This window comes from Podarcis pityusensis, assembly GCF_964106645.2.
Source record: "Podarcis pityusensis genome assembly, chromosome: 12".
In the NCBI taxonomy this organism is placed as follows: domain Eukaryota; kingdom Metazoa; phylum Chordata; class Lepidosauria; order Squamata; family Lacertidae; genus Podarcis; species Podarcis pityusensis.
The window spans coordinates 38,087,485-38,111,118 of record NC_138037.1 but is presented as its reverse complement, the minus strand read 5'-3'; the positions used below and the strand labels follow the sequence as shown (position 1 = coordinate 38,111,118).

Genomic DNA, 23,634 nt, shown 5'->3' with positions numbered 1-23,634 from the left:
TAAAAGCCTAAATGTAGTATTTTGATCAGATTAGGTTATATCCAATGGTGGCATGTGAAGGAATGTTACCAAAGTCTAGAAATCCACCTTAAAGAATAGTGGATAGCAAACATGTCAAGCCCATTCAACAACGAAGGAACAAAACAAGATAATTAAATAGAGAGGATATAAATGACAATTATTTCAGATACAGTGGTACCTCGGGTTACATACGCTTCAGGTTACATACGCTTCAGGTCACAGACTCCGCTAACCCAGAAATAGTACCTCGGGTTAGAACTTTGCTTCAGGATGAGAAGAGAAATCGTGCGGCGGCGGCGGGAGGCCCCATTAGCTAAAGTGGTGCTTCAGGTTAATAACAGGTTCAGGTTAAGAACGGACCTCCGGAATGAATTAAGTACGTAACCAGAGGTACCACTGTATACAGAAATAAAATGTCAATGACATGTACTTGGTAAGATGTGAGGGAAACGCAAATCGATTTGATCTGTAGGCTCACCTTCTAAAGAATTAACAACTGTTCAACCGGCAGATTCTACCATATCTTACAGGAGAATCTGCTAACAACACAGGCAAGTGAGACAGCTAGCCAATAGGGACATAACAAAGATAGACAAATCTGTAGAAGTTCAGCAAACAGTCGATAAGGATCTGGATTCACAAAGGAGGCCACCGGGTTTCAAGCATGACTTCATTGTGTGTAGGACTGCTGCCAGCAACAACAGCAAAAAAAGTCATAGATTTCAGAGCTACTTTAATAGCTCTCAGTCGATCGCTGGCTGATCTGTTTGTAGGGTCAAAACATTTGGGAATAATTCATGAAGGATCACTTCTTATGTTACTTTTTAGTAAGGGAAGTAGCAGGAAAATGTTCAGATGTGGCTCTTTGCTGCTTTCAAGAAGTCATACTTCACATGAGGCTGAGTTGGGTGTAATGGTTTGTTTGTTGGACTAAGAGTGAGGAGACATTGGATTCCCTTTGCTACTCAGCCCTGAGACTCAACTGGGCCAGTTGCTCTACCGGTCTCACCTAAGTCCTGGGATTGTTGTGAAGATAAAGTGGCGTGGAAGAACCAGATGAATTACCTTGAGCATCTTATGATTAAAGGTAAAGGGACCCCTGACCATTAGGTCCAGTCGTGGCCGACTCTGGGGTTGCAGCACTCATCTCGCTTTACTGGCCGAGAGAGCTGGCGTACAGCTTCCGGGTCGTGTGGCCAGCATGACTACGCCGCTTCTGGCGAACCAGAGCAGCGCATGGAAACGCCGTTTACCTTCCCGCCAGAGCGGTACCTATTCATCTACTTGCACTTTGATGTGCTTTCGAACTGCTAGGTTGGCAGGAGCAGGGACCGAGCAACGGGAGCTCACCCCGTTGCGGGGATTCGAACCGCCGACTTTCTGATCAGCAAGTCCTAGGCTCTGTGGTTTAACCCACAGCGCCACCCGTGACCCTATCTTGCGATTACAAATAGTTAAAATTAATGGCAGTTCCTAAGGCTCAGATGCCCTGGCAAACCAGGGTTTATCTAAAATGGAATCTAAAACTGATTAAATCTAAAACTAGGTTAAATTGCCTCCATATCTGTTGTCTTCTATTTCCCCCTCAACTTTACTTCCTCCAGGCCAGACTGTATATCCAAATACAAATCCACCTGCTCCACATTTACAAAATTAGGACTACATTTCCTTTCCTTTCCTTTGGAAAAGTCTCTTATTCAGTTGCCAGGTGGACAAACCATCCCTGGGGAACAGACTATTTCATCCTGAACAGATTTCCTTTCCTGGCATCAGTGCCTAAATATACATATTTAATTAAGTCATTTATCTAGTTGGAAAACATTTGAGATTGACTCACTGGACACAATCTGCTTTATGATGTCATCCTTCTTCAGTCTAAGACACTTAGGATACATGGTATTGTTTTATACTTTGCATGACATCATCCGGTTTATGATGTCACCCTTCTCCCTTTTCTGAGATGCTTAGCATACGAGGGACAAGAGCAGATCAAGAAGTTTTGAAAGAGATGTAAGCGGCTAAGATACCCCAACCTGTTCCCACACCCCACCGGCCAAATCTTTTACATAAAAGGTGGGGTGCACTAACTCACAAGACTCACTCACTTTGCAAATGTTGGGAACTGCAAACACACTCTCCTTGGTGGGGAGTTTGCTCCCATCTGTGAAGGTGGTGTCTGGTTCTAGATCACAAGCTTGTACCCTTCTGTTTGGGCTCCTCCGGTTCTGCCTCCTCCCGCCCCTCCAAGTCCTTCTCAGCCTCTGCTGAGGCTCTGTGTTCTGCAGAAAAGCTGGGGGAAGGAGAACCAGCATCCCTTCAGAGGTAGCTGAAGTCAGGGCAGAAAGGAGAGAGTCCCCCACCTCCAGTCTAGGTTCCTGTCCTGGCTCTCACTGGACGAAGAACGCGAACTCAAATTGCAGTATCTACCAAAATCTTTAATTCTCAGATCAGTACAGTACACAGGAAGAGTTCAAAGACATCATAGGTGCTACACATGGCTAGACAAGCTAAGACATTGACCCAACCAGCGACACGCCCCCTACAACCTTGTTATATGGGAATGGGGCAGGCACAACTTAGGATGGCAAATGAGGCTGTTCCTGAAACTGGGCATGCAAGCAGGCACTCCTCTGAGAAGGGTGGGTCTTCCCTGTCTGTTCATGCCTGTGCTGGTGTCTTCTTCATGACCTCAGCAACAGAGGTTGGGGAGCAGATGGGACAGGCTGGGCGGCCACCTCCTCTGAAGAGCTAGGGAGCCAGAAACGGCAACTCCAGAGTTGGCACTACATTCAGAGTGACTGAGTTGAAGGTGGGCCTTGGTGATCTTGGAGGAAAGGCTGTGCGTGTGCCTGGGAGACTGATGGGGAGATGACATGGGTTGAAGGGACCATCCATCCCCCACTGGGTGTGTTCCATGATCCTCCTTCCCAAGCAGCTCCTCAAGTCCCCATGACTCTGGTTTGGTTTGGTATCTATCCCATTAGAACTTCCTTGGGTTATTCTGCGGGCAGCTCATTCCCACACCAACTTTGTCCGACCAGCCCCATCACTCAGGGACCATGACAGTTCTCACTGTTTAGCTCCCCCTCTGTTTCCTCCTCCTTCTCCTGAGCACCTGCCAATCCACACCTGATCCCAAAGGTTCTGCAGGGCTCATGACATCAGTAGCTAAAGCCTTTCACTCTGTTTGGAATCTTCAACTTAGTATTTCCTTCTTGAATTACTGGGTCAAGTACAAAGAACCTTAACTACTATAGGTTTAGGAATGCTGCTTCGTGACTATTGCTTATTTGAAGGGTGAAGTCCTATGAAAATGAGGACATGTATATACATACTTCCTCAACGTGTTCTAGAACTCCTGCTTTCAAATGTCATTCTGGACAGACAGCACAAACCAAATGCCAACTGAGATTTGCTTTGCCTGTACGTCTCTTATGTAAAACATTACTTGAGGACATAGAATGATTCAGGACCATTTCACATCAAATCATGTATTATCCATTTAAATCCACGAATAAATATTCCATCCTTAGATGTGAACAACTGGGGAACAAAACATCGATGGCTGAATCTCTTATTTAGATTTATGCTTCCCAGGTCAAAATCCAATATTTTATATTATCTTTTACTGAATTTTACGTGAACTAAAGGAATTCCTGGATGCTTTAGCACCACAGTGAGAATATTACAAGCCAAAAAGATACCATAGTAATCTTCAAGCTCTTGTTTTACAGCTAGGCTTTCAGGAAAATCTAAGCAGAAAACAGAGGAACATTTCACATTTACATATGTTAAACCCCTTCATACATTACTACTTGTATTTATTTATACTTTGAAGATTTCTGCATATTACATCCAGCTGAAAAATAAACGGGCACTTATGAATAAAAATCCCATTCCCATTTCATACAGAATTAAGAGCAGAGGATGGTAAAATGTTTTGCTTTTCCCCAAGCTATCACATATTTTACTATCTTTACTAGCAATAGTGTTTTCTAAAACTGTAATTAGAATTAAGAACAATGAGCAAAGTAATTAGCTGACATATTTCTCTGCATAATAGTCCGGTTTAGGAAGTGCATGCTTTGTATGCACCAGGGACAGTTTATTCAAATTTGCCATTGTAGTGAACACTGTTTTGTTGAATAATTGTTAGCAATTTCTGAAAATCTCCAGCAGAGAGAGACTTCCAACACCGATTTAGCATTATGCCAAACCAATAAGCTGCACGAACATTAAGCTATTCTGTAATGGGAGTTTATACAGGGGGGAATTTGTTCCAAGAGTCATCTACAATGCTCCATTCCTTCAATCATTATGAAATGTGTAAAAAGTAACATTTATAGAATTGGGTGGTAGGATAATAATATTTTAATCTCATTGTGTTATCTTTGTTTCTTTTGGGGAGGGAGGTGTTTAACACCAATTTTAAAAAATGGATCTGAGTGTATCTAAGAAATCACAGGCTGGTTAGCTTAACATCATTTCAGGGCCGTCTTTAGCAGATGCGACACCGGGGTGCAAATATCCGCCCAGCACCCCCAAATTACCATGGATGGGGGGGGGACGAAGCTGCAAACTGCCAGCCATGGGGGGGGCGCAACTCCCCCCCCCATGCCGCTGTGGGAAAGCAATCCCAGCAGAGGCTTGGGAGGGAAGCTGCGCGTCTGCTAGCCATATAGTTGGCAGGGTGCAGCTTCCATCCTAAGCCTCTGCGGGGATTGCTCTCCTCTCGCGGAGGCTTGGGAAGGAAGCTGCATGCCCGCCAGCCATATAGTTGGCGGGGTGCAGCTGGCGGGTGTGCAGGGAAAGGGGAGGCCACCAGCAAAGCTCCCCCACTCGCTGGGGCACCCCTGAGAGGCCGGCGCCCTGGCGCGACGCACCACTAAGCCCTATGGGAAAGACGTCTCTGCATCATTTCAGGGAGAATTGTTGGAAAGCGTTATTGAAGATAGGATTACCAAGTATATAGAAGAACAAGATGAAAACCCAAGCCAGAGACAACTTCCCAGATTTTTTCCCTAGCCTCATTCATCTAGCCTGTTCCAAAACATTACAGGCTGCTTTATTTCTGAGTCAATCTCAGTATGAGCCACAATGACCTCACTCATCACAACTTAAGGTGCACCAACAAGTCTCATGGCACACATGGAAATGCACTGAGTATACTGTGCAAAGGCGACTCTGCTTAACAGTATTGCTTCTGGCTATTCTTGCTTGCTAGCAAACGTGAAGAAACATGTCCTTAAAAACTACTGAAAATCATTATCATACTAAAGAGACAACTAGAGGAGCTTCATTCGAACCAAACAGCTTCTTCCCAGGAGAAAGAGAAAGGATCTCTCCCTCCCTTCTCCTGGAGAACTCTGCTGCAGTGGGTGTGCCCTTCCCACCTGCAGAAAACAAAAGAATTGCTTTTAAGCCTGACAACTGAGGAGCTTATTCCTGAACAGATCTGCTACTGGGAAGGGCTCCTGCTTGATGCTGGAAACTGTTCTTTCCAACCGGCAGATTTGCTCTGCAGGAGATGCATTGACTGGGACAGGTCTATTTCAGGAGGAAGACTAGGGAGCCCTCTCTGCTCAGAGCTACTGAAGCATCAGACAGAGCTGCTTATCCACTTGAAATGTGCGTTTCTCAGTTAGCACCTCTGATAGTTACAGCAGATCTGTCTTCAATCAGGAACATTTCCGGTGACCTTCATAAGGCCTATATAGACATCACCGGGAACATCCTAGGGAAGGAAGCACCTCTTTAATGAGGTGCTTACTCTGCCAAGACAAAACCAAGATCAGCAGCTTCATCTCAGATGTTGTGCAATTAGGGTGAGCCATACCTAGTACACCATCATGGGAATAAAACTGGTCAGAAACAAAGCACTCTGTTAGAAACTTCAGGAAACCAAACTGGGAGACAGCCAGTAAATGCACGGCCTTATCTATTATTACATACAGTCTTTGTGCTTTAGACTACATGCTATTAATTCAATATTCTATCTACACTATTCTAAAACATTTGTCAAAATGAATATTTTCAGATGACAAACAGGGTTTGTGAAGCTAGTGGAAGATTTGCTGTGGTGGGGTAGGAAATCGCACTTCATTTATGGCAGAAATAAATACAAAGATACACAACACTTTGATGAACACAAAAATAGTACTGAAAACATCTTAATAATATTAATCACTTAAAGTTTAGAATTTATAACAAACACCGACTGGTGTTTTTATAATGTTTACCTTATAATATTTTTAAAAAAGAGCATTTTTTAATCTTTTGTGTGGGTGACAATATATAGATCACATCCTGCACACATAAAATGTGAAGACCAACAGTATCAGCATGCTGCTGACCATTCAATTAAAGAAGATGAAGAGAAACTTGAAACTGACCTCTCGAGGACAAATTATTCTCTTGGGACGAGGTGCTTCCTGTTGTAACTGATACACTGTCAAACATAAAAAACACGTTTGTAATTAGAAGGCTGCAATGAATACTAACATTTGCTTAGATAGGCTTAAAGAAGATGCTTCAAACTAAATTCAAATGAAGGGGAAATAGCTGACTTGCAAGGGGTATTATAGAGTATCGCATTTAGAATTCATAGAGAGGACACAGGTACCTTCCTCCACAGTGAATCTTGATATTCTCATCAGTTTTCCTCCTCACCGCTGCTGTCTAGAAGGCTGCCTACTTTTTGGTTGGTTGGTTCATGTGTTGTTAGTTCAATTATCCATTTAAAATAACAGAAATTATAATGCCTGGTTTAAGATTTTAAAACTTCTTGGAGAAGAGGGAGAGGGTGCTCTGTGAATTCTCAGGCATCTAGGTAAAAAGGTAAAGGACCCAGTTAAGTCCAGTCAAAGGCGACTATGGGGTTGCAGCGCTCATCTCGCTTTCAGGCAGAGGGAGCTGGCGTTTGTCCATAGACAGCTTTCCGGGTCATGTGGCCAGCATGACTAAACTGCTTCTGGCGCAACGGAACACCGTGACGGAAGGCAGAGTGCACGAAAACGCTGCTTACCTTCCCGCTGCAGTGGTACCTATTTATCTACTTGCACTGGCATGCTTTCAAACTGCTGGGTTGGCAGGAGCTGGGACAGAGCAATGGGAGTTCACCCCGTCATGCAGATTCGAACAGCCGACCTTCTGATCGGCAAGCCCAAGAGGCTCAGCAGTTTAGACCAGAGCGCCACCCGTGTCTAGTCAATCAGTGCTCTGTACAGCTACTTTTGCATAAAACTGGCAGAAGTTCTTCCCGTGAGGCTGCTCCTCAAGTGAAAATAGCCATGCATGTGACAGCAATATGACAAATGAGTTTCCCCAAATGGGGATGATTTCTGTTTTTATGCACATCTTTTCTACACATGGAAATGTGGAAATTAGTCAGAGAAACGTAAACCTATCTTTAAAAATTGCTACACATTTTAGATTTGCTATTGGCACTAGCACCATCCATTCCAACTAATATATTGACAAAAATTATATATGTAGACTTCTGCTAGCCATAGCGGAAACTTGTGAGGTGTTGGCTTGCAAGGCTTCTGTTGTGCTGAACACACCACATCATGTGGCATTGCCTTTAAATGCCCATGGCAGGGTTCATATTAATGACTGGGGTGGATCTACACACAGGAAAAACCCCTGTTGTAAATAAGTCAGAAATTAAACCATTATAACAAAAGGGGAAAAAAACGCTATGGAAAATTGCATAGAAATTCTTTTTGCTCTCCAGCGTCGTCTGGTGTTGCATGTTTATAACACATTCAAAACACTGTTTTTTGACTAATCCAACTGAGTCCTAGGTGTGTATGTACTTGTATATTATTTGTGAGCCCAGGTGCAGGGAGAACGTGGCTGGTGAGACCTGAAGAAAGAAGTGATGTGCCATTCCTGTTGCATTAGCGCGGGTGGCGCTGTGGGTTAAACCACTGAGCCTAGGGCTTGCTGATCAGAAGGTCGGCGGTTCAAATCCCCGCGACAGGGTGAGCTCCCGTTGCTTGGTCCCAGCTCCTGCCAACCTAGCAGTTCAAAAGCATATCAAAGTGCAAGTAGATAAATAGGTACTGCTCTGGTGAGAAGGTAAACGGCGTTTCCGTGCACTGCTCTGGTTCGCCAGAAGCGGCTTAGTCATGCTGGCCACATGACCCAGAAGCTGTACGCCGGCTCCCTCGGCCAATAAAGCGAGATGAGTGCCGCAACCCCAGAGTCGGTCACGACTGGACCTAATGGTCAGGGGTCCCTTTACCTTTACTATCTCTGATAATCTTAAAAAGAATAATGGTTAATCAAAAAGGGTATAGCTTACTGCTGGGAGTCAAGTTTGCCTAGTCTTCCTAACTGCAGCTATTCCACCTAATTCTGTGGAATTCGAAGGTGATGTTAAATTGATTAGATCAGGCTGCTTCTGGTCTATACAATTTCATATGTGGACACCTTTCTATCTTCTCATTTATTTGTAATGGGCACTATCCAACTAGCACCCACAACATTACCCAAATGTACTCTTGCAAATGGATGTGACTGTACTTCTGTGAAATTTTCCGCGATGCAGCTTTGATGTGCCACAAAATCCTGCGAAACCAGTTTGTGCAGGGACTGCAATAGGCCACACAGTGGGACGCACAAAATAAACATCTGCTCCATGAGAAGTAGCAGCTGTACGTTGCCCTGTGCAAGTATCTTTGAAGGCCCTGCCTTGCCACATTCTTTTGCTTTCTTTCCAGTCGGCAGTTCACCACTTGAGACAAAAATGCTTGGCTGCAGGTAAAACTTAAATAAAAACAGTGGAAGGACGGGGTGGATCGGGGGTAGAGCATCTGCTTTGTATACATAGAGAAGGTTCTTCATTCAATTCCCATCATGTCCAGTTAGGGCTGGAAATGCCTACTGCCTTAAACCCTGCAGAGCCACTGCCAGCCAGAGAAGACATTATTGGACTACATGGGCCGATGATCGGACTCAGTATAAAGCAGCTTCCTATGTTCCTAACATGTTTGTTGTTGTTGTTTAGTCGTTCAGTCGTGTCCGACTCTTTGTGACCCCATGGACCAGAGTACGCCAGGCATTCCTGTCTTCCATTGCCTCCCGGCAGTTTGGTCAAACTCATGCTGGTAGCTTCGAGAACACTGTCCAGCCATCTTGTCCTCTGTCGTCCCCTTCTCCTTGTGCCCTCAATCTTTCCCAACATCAGGGTCTTTTCCAGGGAGTCTTCTCTTCTCATGAGGTGGCCAAAGTATTGGAGCCTCAGCTTCACGATCTGTCCTTCCAGTGAGCACTCAGGGCTGATTTCCTTAAGAATGGATAGGTTTGATCTTCTTGCAGTGCATGGGACTCTCAAGAGTCTCCTCCAGCACCATAATTCAAAAGCATCAATTCTTTGGCGATCAGACTTCTTTATGGTCCAGCTCTCACTTCCATACATCACTACTGGGAAAACCATAGCTTTAACTATACGGACCTAACATGTAGGAAGCAGGTAAAACTAAAGGAAGTAAATTGTATTAAAATATACATGTCCTGTACTTAAAAAAAGAAAAAGACAGAGACACACACCCCAACAACCCCTTTTTCAGCTTAGTTCCATCAGTATTCTAATACACATACAGAATAAGGAATATCGGTGCGGACAGGTGTACAATAGTATATTCTATTACCGTATTGTACTACTAATACATAATAGTTGCCTATAGCGATAACAAGACACGTATTCTAAAAGCAGTTTAATACTTTTACAACCCTGTATTCTTCTCCCTACATCCTTCGCTCACTTTTCAGCTCTTTCCCCCCTTGCTCTCCCAGAGCTATTTACAGCTTCTGCTCTAACGATCTTATGTCAGTAAGTGAGCTGGTCAGTAATAAGGCAAGTAAATGAAATACATTAGAAAATTACTTTAGTCAGCAAAGATTTTTAAGCATTATGGAAGAAGCAGGTCTTCAGGGAATATACAAGTGAGAAAAGGGGTAGCTTTCTCTGCAGCCCAGACAAGTCTACAATTTATTTCAAATGTGGGCATTCTGTATACAAGCATATTACCATATTTGTAGTCAACTTCTGATCCAGTAGGAGCAGACTAAAACTTACAAATGTTTGTGGTCAGCATCATGGCAACAGAGACAGATGCATGCTTAGCATTTATATGTTTCCCCATTAAATTCCTGAAGTGTTTCACTAACACTGTATTGCAAGTCTGGCATCTAATGACTGTATGAATCATGATTTGAACTAGAGATTTCAAGCTCATAAGCACATGCCCTTAAGCAGCAAACCATAGCACAATGCAATAGAAGTGAGCTGTAGGGTTTAGTTACAAGTGGAAAAGGTCAATTTTCTAGTAATTGCATTGAATTTCATAACTGGGGTGGTGGTGGTTCAGAATAGCCAAGCTGGCGGTTCTTATCTTCAGCTAAGTATGAGCAGAGCATAAATCACTCCAGAATTTCAGGCATGGCTTACAATGGACTTGGCATGGCATCACCTTAACTTATGCAGGTAAGAGGATAGCATTGGGAAAGCCTAATGGCAGCGAAGGCTTGATTTTAAAGCAACCATTGTTGCTGGGAAACCTGGTAATTGTACAATTTCATTTGGTTCAATGGACTGTAGGGTACTCCACTACTGTTGAAAGTTTGGGAATGGTAGGATGAAATGAACACTGTCACCAGCCTTCAGTGCAACCACAGCTTTCCTTTCAAGGTATGTTTGAGAAGAGGTAAAAGGCAAAGGACCTCTGGACAGTTAAGTCCAGTCAAAGGTGACTATGGGGTTATGGCACTCATCTCACTTTTCAGGACAAGGGAGCGGCGTCTGTCTGCAGACAGTTTTCTGGGTCATGTGACCAGCATGACTAAACCACTTCTGGCACAATGGGACACCGTGATGGAAACCAGAGTGCACGGAAACGCCGTTTACCTTCCTGCCGCAGCGATACCTATTTATCTACTTGCGCTGATATGCTTTCAAATTGCTAGGTTGGCAGAAGCTGGGACAGAGCAACGGGAGCTCTGTGGGTTCGAACCACCGACCTTCTGATCGGCAAGCACAAACAGGCTCAGTGGTTTAGACCACAACGCCACACGTGTCCCTGTTTGAGAAGAGGGGAACAGCAACAGCAGGTTTAAGTCTCCCAAGCACTATTCCCAAGAGCTAACTCTTGAGAAAACCCTGAACTTTCTCCAGGTGTTTTCTGAGAATGCTTTGAAAAACCAAGCCAATTATGAATCGAACTGGAGGGAGCTTGCACATCCCTAATTAAGTGAGTCAAAAACAGGAAATGATCAGCATGAGGTGTGTTATTGCTGTATGCTGCAGTCAAGTCTTTTGGCTAGCCTGAGGGCCAAACAACTCATTGAATGCAAACACGTGTACAGAAGAACCCAGATGTCATTAAAAAACCAAACAGTTTTAGGAGAATAAGATTTGGAGCAGTGAAGCAAGTGAAAGGGAATGTGTTACTCTTCCCTTGCTCATCATTCCACTGCTCCAAATTGTCCTGGTAGTGAATTTTCACACACCAATGGGGTTCAAGTGATTTGAATCCCAATGGGGAAAAGGCCCTTCACAAAGAGCCACAGAACAGGGAAGGGCTATGCGCATCTTTTGTCACCATTTTAAACTCCCTTTTATAATGCATGTTCAATGTGTAGCAAGCCTCTGATAGGGCACACTGACGCAAACGTGCAGTGCACAACATGCTGCTATACCCATTCACGTGATAGCCATTGCTTTAAAGAAAGGAAATCTAGCAAGCAGGTAGAAGCAGCCTGATACCAGCTTGGTCATTCGATAAAAGCCAAGTCACTCAGACTGGAGCAGTGATGTTGCTGAGTTTGGAAATGACCACCTGTCACTACGGAAACAATAAATGACTTCGCATTATGGCTAGGGGCACCATAATCTCAGTTTGTAAACTGAACCATTCCCCTTTAGCTTGAACGGCAACAACACCCAAGGAAGGGGAGATGCAAAAAAGAGGGTTGCTCCTTGGTAAATTGTATGCATGGCCAACTAAATATCTGGCCTGTGGTCCCTTTACGAGAAACAGCTATGATGCAGGGGGCAGTATCTGGAGAGCTGGCTCTGAGGTATGACCGGGGAAGTTTGTCACTACCCTATGCAGGCTCCCAAGCCACTTCAAAAATCAATTTTGTTCTACCACTAGCTCAGCTTGTAGTGAGTTCCTATATAAATGGCAGAATACAACACATGGTGTCAGAAGATTGATGGGCCATGACCGTCACGCAGAGCAATGTAAGAAATGTGCAACACAGATGCCTTACTGAGAAGAAGCTCAGTGCAAAGAATCCTGAAAATGTAGCTTACCAGTTTCATCACTTTCCAAGGCATTTGGAGACTTGGCAGAAGTCCTGCATGTAGGCACAAAAACTCGAAAGGCACTAGTATAGGGTGGGAGAGACCTGGCTTGGCACCAGCACACAACATCACAAGCCAGCAGTGCAATGTGGCTGCTAAACAAACTAATGCAATCTCAGGCTACGTTAGCAGAAGCATGGTGCCCGGATCATGGAAAACAATAGTTCCTCTCTATTTGCATTCGTCAAGCCACATCTGGAGTACTGAGCCCAATTCTGGGCACCAATCGCACCAGGAAGAACATAGACAAAGTGGGATGGGCCCAGAGAAGGGCAACCAGGATGGAGGAACTAAATCTTAGGTGGAACAGTTCAAAGATCTGGGGACGTTTAGCCTGGAAAGAACAGATTATGGGGAGACATGATAGCATTCAAATACCTGAACGGCTGTTATGCATAAAAGGTGGTGGTGGTGGTGGTGGTGGTTGCTGCAATTTATTACCCACCCTGAGGTCCCTGGGCAGGTTACAACCATTAAAACACAATGTTAAAAATAGTGCAAAGCGCTACTGAAATTAAAGAAATAAGGCAGGCCCTAGAAAGGTACATCTCAAGTGTCAAAAGCTGGCTGGTTCTCTGTTACTCCCATATGGCTAATTGAAGGATTGCATTCCCTCATACAAAGCTGCCTGGTCCCACCACCCATATAGGCCCGCTTGGTAGGGACATGGGAGAAGGCCTCCTTGGCAGCTGCTCCCAGACTTTGGAACTCCATCCCTAGAGAAGCTAGACTGGTCCCCCCTCTTGTCTTTTCACTGGCAGATGAATATTTTCCTGTTCCAACAGGCTTTTCGAAACTGACTGTTTTAATGAGGGGGCTGTTGCTGTACTGTTTTTGTTGTGATTGTCTGTATGCTTTTAATAGAACATATGTGTGTGTGTATAGATAGCTATATAGAGAGATAAAGATATGTGTAGTGCTTAATTTTTAAAAAACCTAGGTTTTTTTTAGCTGTTCTTATTTTATCTGCAAGCTGCCTTGAGTCCCTGCCAAGGGAAAAGGTAGAGAGTGAATGAATGAATGAATGAATGAATGAATAAGTCTTTGGAGGGTGGTCAGGACTAGAACTACTGAGTGAATATTGCATGGAAGCAGATTTCAGGGAAACATTAAAATTAAATTAACTTCTTAATGGTAACAGTTGATTGTCCGAGCAACACTTGCAAAGTGGTGGGCTCTTTCTGTGGAAATATTAAGCAGAGGTTGCGCATCTGTCAGCCAAGAATGCAATAATTGCATCCTCCACTACAGTTCTTGCATGAAGCAAAGGCTTGGACGAGAAGACCTCCATGGTCCCTTCCAACTTTTACAATTCTACAATTCTGCATGGTATTTCAGCTAGGAACTCCTTGTGGATAAAGCTTTGCATCTAATTTAAGTTTTTTAAAAAGCAACCCTTTCCTTCATGCCTCTCCCCCTATCTGTTGCTTCTGGAAGGTTAGTTTCAAGGAAAGGGAAGGAGAAAGGCATACTGAGTGGTTGTGACTTCTGTGAGCCCCCAGATAACATTCAGAAAGAACTACAATGGAACCTCTGGTTACGAACTCAATTAGTTCTGGAGGTCCGTTCTTAACCTGGAACTGTTCTTAACCTGAGGTACCACTTTAGCTAATGGGGCCTCCCGCTGCAGCTGCGCCACTGGCGTGTGATTTTTGTTCTCATCCTGAGGTAAAGTTCTTAACCCGAGGTACTACTTCCGGGTTAGCAGAGTCTGTAACCCAAAGTGTTTGTAACCCGAGGTGTTTGTAATCCAAGGTACCACTGTATTACAAAGTGAGTCTCAGGGAACTGAGCCATCTCCGGGTCAGAGTCTTGAGGATTTATAGGTTCAGGTGAAATGCAACTGACTGGTCCTCTGAGTCACCTGACCATTATGGAAGGGTAAGTCTCTGTAATTCCTTGTGGCTAACAGCATTGTTGGTGTCTAACTGATTTCATATGTTTCAATTGTACTTTTTTTCGTACTGCCATGTTTGCTGTCCTGGGTTCCTCTGGAGGAAGAGCAACATAAAACAACAACCACCATCACAGCAGATAGCAGCCCAGTGGTAACAGTGGCTTAGAGCCTAAGACAGTTGTGTCTAGCTGCCAGAGTTCCCAATTTGAGACCAATGGTGCTTTACAATCTAGTCTCAGTCTGCTCTCAGACTGGTCTCCAGCCCAACAATCTGTGTTTGCAATGTCACTGTACATGAGAAATAAAGTAAAAACAACATGGCATCTGAACTAGGGCTCAAGGGTAGCATGTGTGGGTGACAATATTATTTGTAGATTAGAGGCAAATCCAACAAGCTCTAAAGCTGACAGGCATGGCATCTGGATTCAGTCTTTGAAAACTTATCCTATATATTCCATGCTTTCAAATTCTTCATTTTGAATGTGGCTTTCTCCAGCACTAAATATATGATTGGCATCCTATTCAATATTCCTTTGGAAGTGGGGAGAAAACAACAACCAGGTTCCCAGAAACTTGTCTTGAATTAATGGTCCAACTACAACCAAAGTTAAGAAAAAGGCAACACTTTCAACATGAAGGTCCACTGCAGTTTTTGCCTTGCCACATGGTAAAATGAATGAGGCTTACACACACACAATAAATTCTTGACAACAGATTGGCAGCATCCTTTTTCTGTTTCAGCAGTACATATAATTAAAACATATACACCATGTGATCTCCTAAGTCTCTAATGACAGACTGTTGTGTTAGCAAGAACAATAAAACAAGCTTTTAAGGGCTGTTCCTAGAATCATGCCAGGACCTGCCCTTGGAGTAAATCTCTCTTTTTTTTTCTCTGCCTGCACTCCTGCGCCAGGGATTTTGTGCTGCACCTTTAGTCAATCAACACACTCTTTGTCGCATCTGTTGGTTCCATTTCTGTTTCTCTGACTTTTATGTCCAGTTAATAAGCACCTATGTAATGGCAGTGGCTTAGACAGGTCACCCCACCCATTTCAAAGCAGCTATTCAAAAACTGATGCTTCTTGGCTTTGGCAGGTGGTTAGCGAATGTGGAGCAAGAAGAAATCCCAACGACCATGTGCAATGCAATCCTAAACATGTCCACCTGGATGCAATGGGACTTATTCTCAGATAAGTGTATATAAGATTGTTGCTCTATTCTAATTTCATGCCACAAGGCAGGCAACCCTATACTTAGAAATCCCTTACAGATGCCTTTCTTAAAACCCACTGATGATTCTTCCACGCCTTCTCTAGATAGCTTTTAACCTTACTAAAACTGTTATTTTAAAAAGATAAATTTGACTTGGAACTTAAGCATCTGCTCCCATGGTTCCTCTTATCAATAGTCATTTCCTTTAGGTTCCTCAAATCATGCACAATGCCCTTCCAAAGTCTCCCATGTTAGGTCCCCTGCCCTCCTCCCACCCCCAAATTCCAGTTTCTGATACTCACGGTATGATTTCCATATTGGGGGCTGATACTCTTCGGCATCTAAAATAGGGACAAAAGAAAAAACAAGTCAACCAAAAGCTCAGTGAACCTTTCAGCATGTAACTCCTATACAGAACTGATGAGAACTAGATGTTACCATTGAAAACGCACAGAGAAAACGCACAGAGAAACGCAAGAAAACTTGGATGCAATTATCTAAGACGCATGTCGAAATAGAAACATAAAAGAACTAAATGATACAGACTTCCAACAGATTTATAGTCGTCAAAAAACCGAGCTGAAGAAGGCGTGTACTCCGAAACAGGGCCCTGTCCTGGTTACCACCACTGAACCGTACATCTGATTCACACTCCGGATACTCCTTTTTGGCCCCATTTGATCCTTCATTCTTTATTCTTTATTCTAATTTTATATAATGTGGACTCGTTTTGACTGCTATTGAGACTTGTATAAAACAATTGTTGTGCACTGGTATTTCATGTACCTTTGTACTATATCATTGTATATTTGAAACGACATTATTTCTGCACTTAAACGTTGTATCCAAACTTACCATTACTTTAAAACTATCATACTTATACGTTGTGTTTAAATCTACTACTAGCTTCAAACTGTTATTCTTAGCAGAATACACACGTTTTTCATTTCAACTCTTGAGTAGGAATTATTCCTTATATTGAAACTTTTGGCCAGAGTTCTTGATATATCCTTTTCACCATTGAATTTAGCGCAATATAAGATATCCCCTCCCTGCAATATTTGTCATTTCATAGGAGTTGTGTAGGTACCCTGTCACAGATAATAATAATAATTTATTATTTATACCCTGCCCATCTTTCAACAAAATATTAAAATACAGTAATGCATCAAACATTAAAAGCTTCCCTAAACAGAGCTGCATTCAGATGTCTTCTAAAAGTCTGGTAGTTGTTGTTCTCTTTGACATCTGGTGGGAGGGCGTTCCACAGGGCGGGTGCCACTACCGAGAAGGCCCTCTGCCTGGTTCCCTGTAATAAGAAATTTAACTGGGAGAGGATCCCGTGCGTCAGAGTATGAAACCTACACCTCTTCCGTCCATTTCTCTCATGCGTCCAAGGAAAGGAACGGGGTGGAGAGCATGAAGGCCCATGGATACAGAGAAACTACCCTGCAAAATAGGGGAAACTGTGTACTGGCTGAACAACCCTCCAATACACAGCAGGTAGTAGCAGTGCCCCTTCTCACAATGTAATGATGCAGGTTGTTGTGAGGGCTCCCTGTTGGCCACAAATCCTGAAATCATTTGGGGGTTTTTTAACCAGGGCATACTCCACGATATACCTGTGAAGTACAACTACCTTTGTAGACAAACACCAAACACTTTATTTTACCTATTGACTCTGTTATTATTCGGAATACGTGAGTCGACATATATGGAGCAGAAAGGAAGTCACAGGCAAAATACCAATACCTACAGTATTGTACCAATAGTGGATGAGCATGCTTTGTTTTGATGACCACATCCTGTCCATGAACCCAAGGTCATAGACATCAGGGGGAAGGTGGGAGAGGCCACGGAACGCGGATTGGAAGAACATTTAAACTTCTGTAGCTGCTCACATTTGCACTCATGCATAAGCACCCAGTTTACTTTGCTTCAGCAAAGGTGGCCATTTATTTCTGCTATGGCATCGTATAGGCTGCTTCTGCAACGTGTATCATTATAATGATAAATACAATGACCGAGTAGACTGTATCATTAATCTAGAAACAATATGCAGGTTAATTAAAACAATCTGATGTTTTCTATTCCTATGCTACTTATGGTAATGAAAAATCCAAGCACATTTCCTGAGCTCACACATATTTGTGCATTATATATACCTAAATACACAGTCGGTATGCCGTGCAAGTGATTAACTGCAGTGTGCTTTTATAAATGAGACTATGCATTTGAGGCAATAAACTCTAGCAATATATAGATACATTTATCATCTACTCCTCCACACAATTCTCCAACCACTTAACTCTCAAAACAATCACTTTAACACTAGACCGCTCTGGCTGAGGCTTTCTACATTTCTTATAGTCCATGTCTAACATAATTCTGTTTCCCTAATATTGGGATGTATCATTAATTTGCAAAATGGATATACTTAAAATAAATGCAGAGTTAACCATATTTCATCAATAATTCTAAATGCTATACACTGCAAGCTTGACTGCATCTGGTGTTGCTACTGTTCATTCAACTGATCTTACGTTTATCATTATGGCTTCTTTCTATACAAATAAGCTGTTTCACAGCAATGTTTAATTCCTTTTGCTGCATCTATCCTTCAAAGTAAGGACGGATGGCCAGAAATGACTTTTCCCCCCTCTCCCAATACCCAAGTCTGTGCCGTTGGATGCTTATTAAATTATCTTATTAACATCAGCTTTGATCATAGTAACTAGATAATCCTTGGGATAATACTGTATGTACCGGTATGTAAAGACAAATGCGCTGACACACTGTAGAAGTAAAACACTTGTTTTCCGTTGCAGTACTACTGCGTGATCTACACTTTCATTTGCAATCTTACTTCAGGAAACAAGCCAAGTACAATCTTATTATGAAGCCGAAAGAGGTAGCCTTTTTAAGCTAATGAGCATTAAAAGGAAGACGGAATTTTATGAGACTCTCACATTCATATTAAAGTAAACATGTGGGAAACTAATAAAAAAAAGGGCTGGTTTGATGAGCAAATGGCTGGAAGAGTTTTATCTGTATTTTCATATTCTGCTGCAACAGAATATCAAGACTAATGCAGACTATTGGAAAGCTATGTTTGTGAAGATTTGCAACTGCGACACGAATAAACTTTCTGTAAAGCAAAAAACAGAACTGCACATAGACAGCTGATACTAAGATGGGAATAGTGACAAATGACACGACTTAATTCTGTTACTATCTTGTTGTGATATATTATTTTTATTATCGTAAGCAGCCTTGAGAATACTTAGAATGAAGGGCAGCACAGAAAACTGCGCCATGTCGCTGCCATTGATGCCAAGAGCAGGCGGTACCACAATGCTCAGTAGTAATGAACACATCAGACAAAGGGGGGGCATCTGACACTCTCTTACTTGGAACCTGAACTTACTTCAGAGGAAGCACAAATAAGCTATAAGGTTTGATAAATGTGCAGCATGTGTGAATGCTGAGTGCAAGTGGTATGTAAATGACACACGCTTGGACTATTGCAATGCGCTCTATGTGGGGCTACCTTTGAAGGTGACCCAAAAACTACAACTAATCCAGAATGTGGCAGCTAGGCTGGTGACTGGGAGTGGCGGCCGAGACCATGTGACACTGGTCCTGAAAGACCTACATTGGCTCCCAGTATGTTTCCAAGCACAATTCAAAGTGTTGGTGCTGACCTTTAAAGTCCTAAACAGCTTTGGCCCTGTATATCTGAAGGAGCGTCTCCACCCCCATCGTTCAGCCCGGACACTGGGGTCCAGTGCTGAGGGCCTTCTGGCGGTTTCCTCACTGAGAGAAGTGAGGTTACAGGGAACCAGGCAGAGGGCCTTCTCGGTAGTGGCGCCTTCCCTCCCATCAGATGTCAAGGAAATAAACAACTATCTGACTTTTAGAAGACAACTGAAGGCAGCCCTGTTTAGGGAGGTTTTTAATGTTTGATGTTTTATTGTGTTTTTAATATTCTGTTGGGAGCCATCCAGAGTGGCTGGGGAAACCCAGCCAGGTGGTAGGGGTATAAATAATAAATTTATTATTATTATTATTAGTAGTAGTATTAGTATTATCAAATTTATGAATGTATGGGTATGCATATGCATCCTTGTTGAAGCTGTCTAATTTTAACATTGCTGGTCTGTCACTCATTGGCATGCATCCACCATGTGTCTCCGACTGTTCACCTTCACACTTCATGATGTTTAGCACTGCAAACACCAGCATACGCACAGTCCTGATTACTATGTGTATGTGCGTGGAATGGTTTCAGATAAAGTATTAAAGGGAAAAGGAAAAAAAAGCACAGAGATGTCCATAGATACCTGCTTATTATTTCCCATCCACTTCAAAATGCTCTGAATTAGCATACAGTGGCATTTGCTTTGAAAGGCAATTATATTCTGAACAATTAAATCATAAGTGAATTGTTTGCTTTACGCTGTGTACTGAACCACTTACCAATTACTGGTGTTTACTATCCCAGTCTTATCGGGACAATCAGTGCAATACATTAAAAATGGCAACTGCTTTAATCCTTTTGTTTGTGTTTGGCTCTCTCATGTATGCATACATTTTACTATCTTAAATCACCAGTGAGAGAGAGAGAGAGTTGCTATTATGTCTGAAGATTGTTTGGGGTATGCATTTGCTACTCTTTGTTTGTTTGATTACTAGTATTTGAAGTATCATTTCAGAAAGGTGTTCAAACTTTTCCAAAGGGTAAATAACATCAGATGAAAGGAACATTCTTGAAACATCCTTGGAAAAAGTCAAGCTGCATCCCACTGGAGTACAAAATGGAGAACGCTATAATTAATAATTATAGAGGGAATATAAAATCACTACTTGAACAGCCTATAGGCCCAATAACTTTATTACTTCTGCTGATATATCTTGCTCCCCCTGGGATCTTTTGGTCTCAGGAGGACTGAAGAACGGCGGGACAAGAATCTTCTTATCATGCCCTGGTGGAGCCAAAGTCTTTGAGGGAGGGAGAAGTAGGATCTTGATTTTGGGGAGATAGTTGCTTTTCAGCAAGCCAGTTTCTGGGCCAACTGAGAACCTTGGCGGAAGGACAATTTTAAAATGGAATAAACGATATGATAACCTGACCAAAGGAGAAGGAGAAACCATGGACCAGAGAGCAAAAATGTGGTTCAGGCAAGTATGGAGAGCGAAGAAAGGGAATGAGAGAGTTATTAGAGCCAAGGAACCCGGCAAAATAGGCAGGGTGAAGTGAGGAAATTATCGTGACCTGAATACAGTAAAATGCTTTGCTGCCAAAAGTCGGCTAGCAGGAAGGGGAAATTTATATAGGGATAGGAAAGGGCACAAATCATAGCGGATTGGGATGCAGCAAGGCAAAGAGCCAGTAAAATGACTTGAGTCCAAGGAGTCCAATGGCTTTCCACAAGGATGCAGCTGCTCAAGGTCCTGACTCCAGCCCAGCTCCTGGAATGCCTGAGATCCAAGCCTGTCAGTGGCTGAGGACCTTGGCAAACATCCATGCACACTAAGAGGCTTTATTCATCACTCCGTCTATTTCTGATGCTCATGCTGTCGCTTGGGTAGCCAAAATGCACCACCCATTCGAAAGCAGCAAGTACCAGCAGACTTGGGGAGACACAAAGGTTTGCAGAAGTACAAAAATAAATGGTGGTGGTGGTGGGAACCAAAGAAATGGAAGAAACCCCAAAATATCCAAAGGAGGACTCAGCATGCCCAGTGGCTATAGAATACTGAAAAGCTCCTGGGGGATTGAAATGGAAAATGGAAAAGAGAGGAACTGGGAGGACTCTACGATGCAACACTTCGTTTCAGGACCACCCTATTCGATTCTGTTTCTATTTATGTTCCAGAAACAGTATTTATTTAGTGTGGGCAATGATCCCCTCCCAGTGTCTTATTTATGCCCTATATACATAATAGATTCCTATACGGCCTAGGACCCTTGTACCTACGGGACCGCCTCTCCTGGTATGTCCCACAGAGGAACTTACGGTCTTCAAACAAAAACATCTTGAAGGTCCTGGGCCACAGAGAGGTTAGGCCGGCCTCAACCAGAGCCAGGGCTTTTTCGGCTGTGGCTCCGATCTGGTGGAACGCTCTGTCACAAGAGACTAGGGCCCTGCGGGAAAGATGTCAAATCCCGCAGGGCCTGTAAGACAGAGCTGTTCCAACAGGCCTTTGGCCAGGGCACAGCCTGACTCCCTCCTTTGGCAATCCTCACAGAACTCTAGCCCAATTGGTTGCCATTAATCTGACTGGAATTAATTTTATAATGAAATGATTTGAAAATGTGTATCATTTTATTGTTGTTAGCCGCTCTGAGCCCGGCTTCGGCTGGGGAGGGCGGGATATAAATAAAATTTTATTATTATTTATTTATTATAGAATTGTAGAGTTGGAAGGGACCCTGAGGATCATCTAGCCCAACCCCCTTGCACTGCAGGAATGTGCAGCTGTCCCTGGCACCTCCCACTGCAGAAAATAGAACTGAAAGAAACGATCTGCTGTAGTTGATAAAATAGGTTGCTGCCAGTGCCTGGTTGCAGGGTGTGGGTGCCCACAGCAATTTCTCTGCTTTGCAAATGTGGCTATTTGGCAACCCTTGGCTTAAATAAAGTATGAGCATTTATTCAAACAACCACGCTCCACCTTACTGTAGCAATGTTTTCTGAAGAGCGCTATCTCAAATTGTAAAAAGTCTACACATCTGACTACATAAAGTATCAGGCAGAACAGCTTACATGAAACAAATTGAACAGGGGAAGGTTCATGGATGTTTTGTACTTCTTTTTTAAAATAGTTTTTATTGATTTTTACATGTTTATCTTCATCACAATAGCATCATCTCGAATATAAACACAAAACCAAATAATCCCCTCCCCACTACAACTACCCTCAACTTCCTCTTCTGGTTTGTTGCATAATAGTTTCCCCTGCTTTTTGGTTATATCTTAATATTGTATTCTCTAAATTATATCCTTTCTTTATTCTGTTTGGTAATTGTCTGGCCACATAAAATATCAGGCAGAACAGCTTACATCAGTGATGGCCAAACTCGGCCCTCCAGATGTTTTGGGACTAAAATTCCCATCATCTCTGACCACTGCTCCTGTTAGCTAGGGATCATGGGAGTTGTAGTCCCCAAACAGCTGGAGGGCCAAGTTTGGCCATCACTGGCTTACATGAAACAAATTTAACAGGGGAAGATTTGTGGATGTTTTGTACTTCTAAAGTGGGTTTTCCTTTTGGGGTGGGAGTATGCGCATAGCAAAAGTGCTCTCATATATCAAATCCAGGCAGTGACGCTTCTCTAGTAACTTGTGTTTAGAACTTCACGACGAATGTACTTCCAGTCCTGAACAGCCGGTACTTTAGGTCATATTTTTTTCCAATGCATCTTTGTTGTTACAGTGACACAGCAATGTGGTCAAATCTGATTGGCTATGTGCATGACATCATTTGTATAAAGACAAAGATGCACCCAAGTTGTAGCCAACTGGGGCAGTGAACAATGAGCTTGCATGAATAGAGATCTTCTTCCCTCTTGTTTTCATACCAAAGCTTCTGTTTTTGTGCCAAACATGTTAGCCTCCAAAAATTTGGCACCACTCAACCATAGGACAGAAAGAGGAAAACCAAACTCCGTAACACTTTGAAATTATTGTGCTAACCTTCCCCCCAAAAGTATCAACTTTGTGACAATTGAAATTGACAAACCACTGAGCAGGAAATGCTATGAAAATATTTTCATAATTCATTGTCAAGCACGGCTGATTTTTCACAGCTAAGAGCAACCAGTCTCTATAGCATATACATGCTGCTAATAGTTTTTAATGCAAAAATCAGAATTATAATATATCTTATTCTATTACTTCATTTTAATATATGAGTTAATTTAATAAAAAAAGTTTATGAACAAATTATATTGTTGTGTCTGATAATCCCACAGGAAGATATGAGGAATCTGCACCCTAATGGGCTCTGAGCTTATCGTAAGATGATATAAAAATTCCTGCTTAATCTTGTGATTAGGATTTCACAAAATCTCAAAATATTATATGGAAGAAAACGATTACATTTAGTAAACTTTGCTCTTATT

General features: G+C 42.7%; 1 protein-coding gene across 2 annotated transcripts in view; it reads right to left on the bottom strand.

The window, feature by feature from the left end:
* Window positions 1–23,634, bottom strand: part of CHN2 (chimerin 2) — a 145,117-nt gene that overhangs the window by 77,532 nt on the left and 43,951 nt on the right. Inside the window, exons 2-3 of one of the 2 annotated variants that reach the window (XM_080974951.1) lie at window positions 15,809–15,847; window positions 6,414–6,469 (exon numbers count right to left, since the gene is read on the bottom strand). In XM_080974951.1, the coding sequence (XP_080831077.1) occupies window positions 6,414–6,469; window positions 15,809–15,847 (95 nt within the window). Of the gene's footprint in view, window positions 1–6,413; window positions 6,470–8,516; window positions 8,966–15,808; window positions 15,848–23,634 lie in introns of those variants that run through there. The other variant, XM_080974952.1, reaches the window with a different exon arrangement.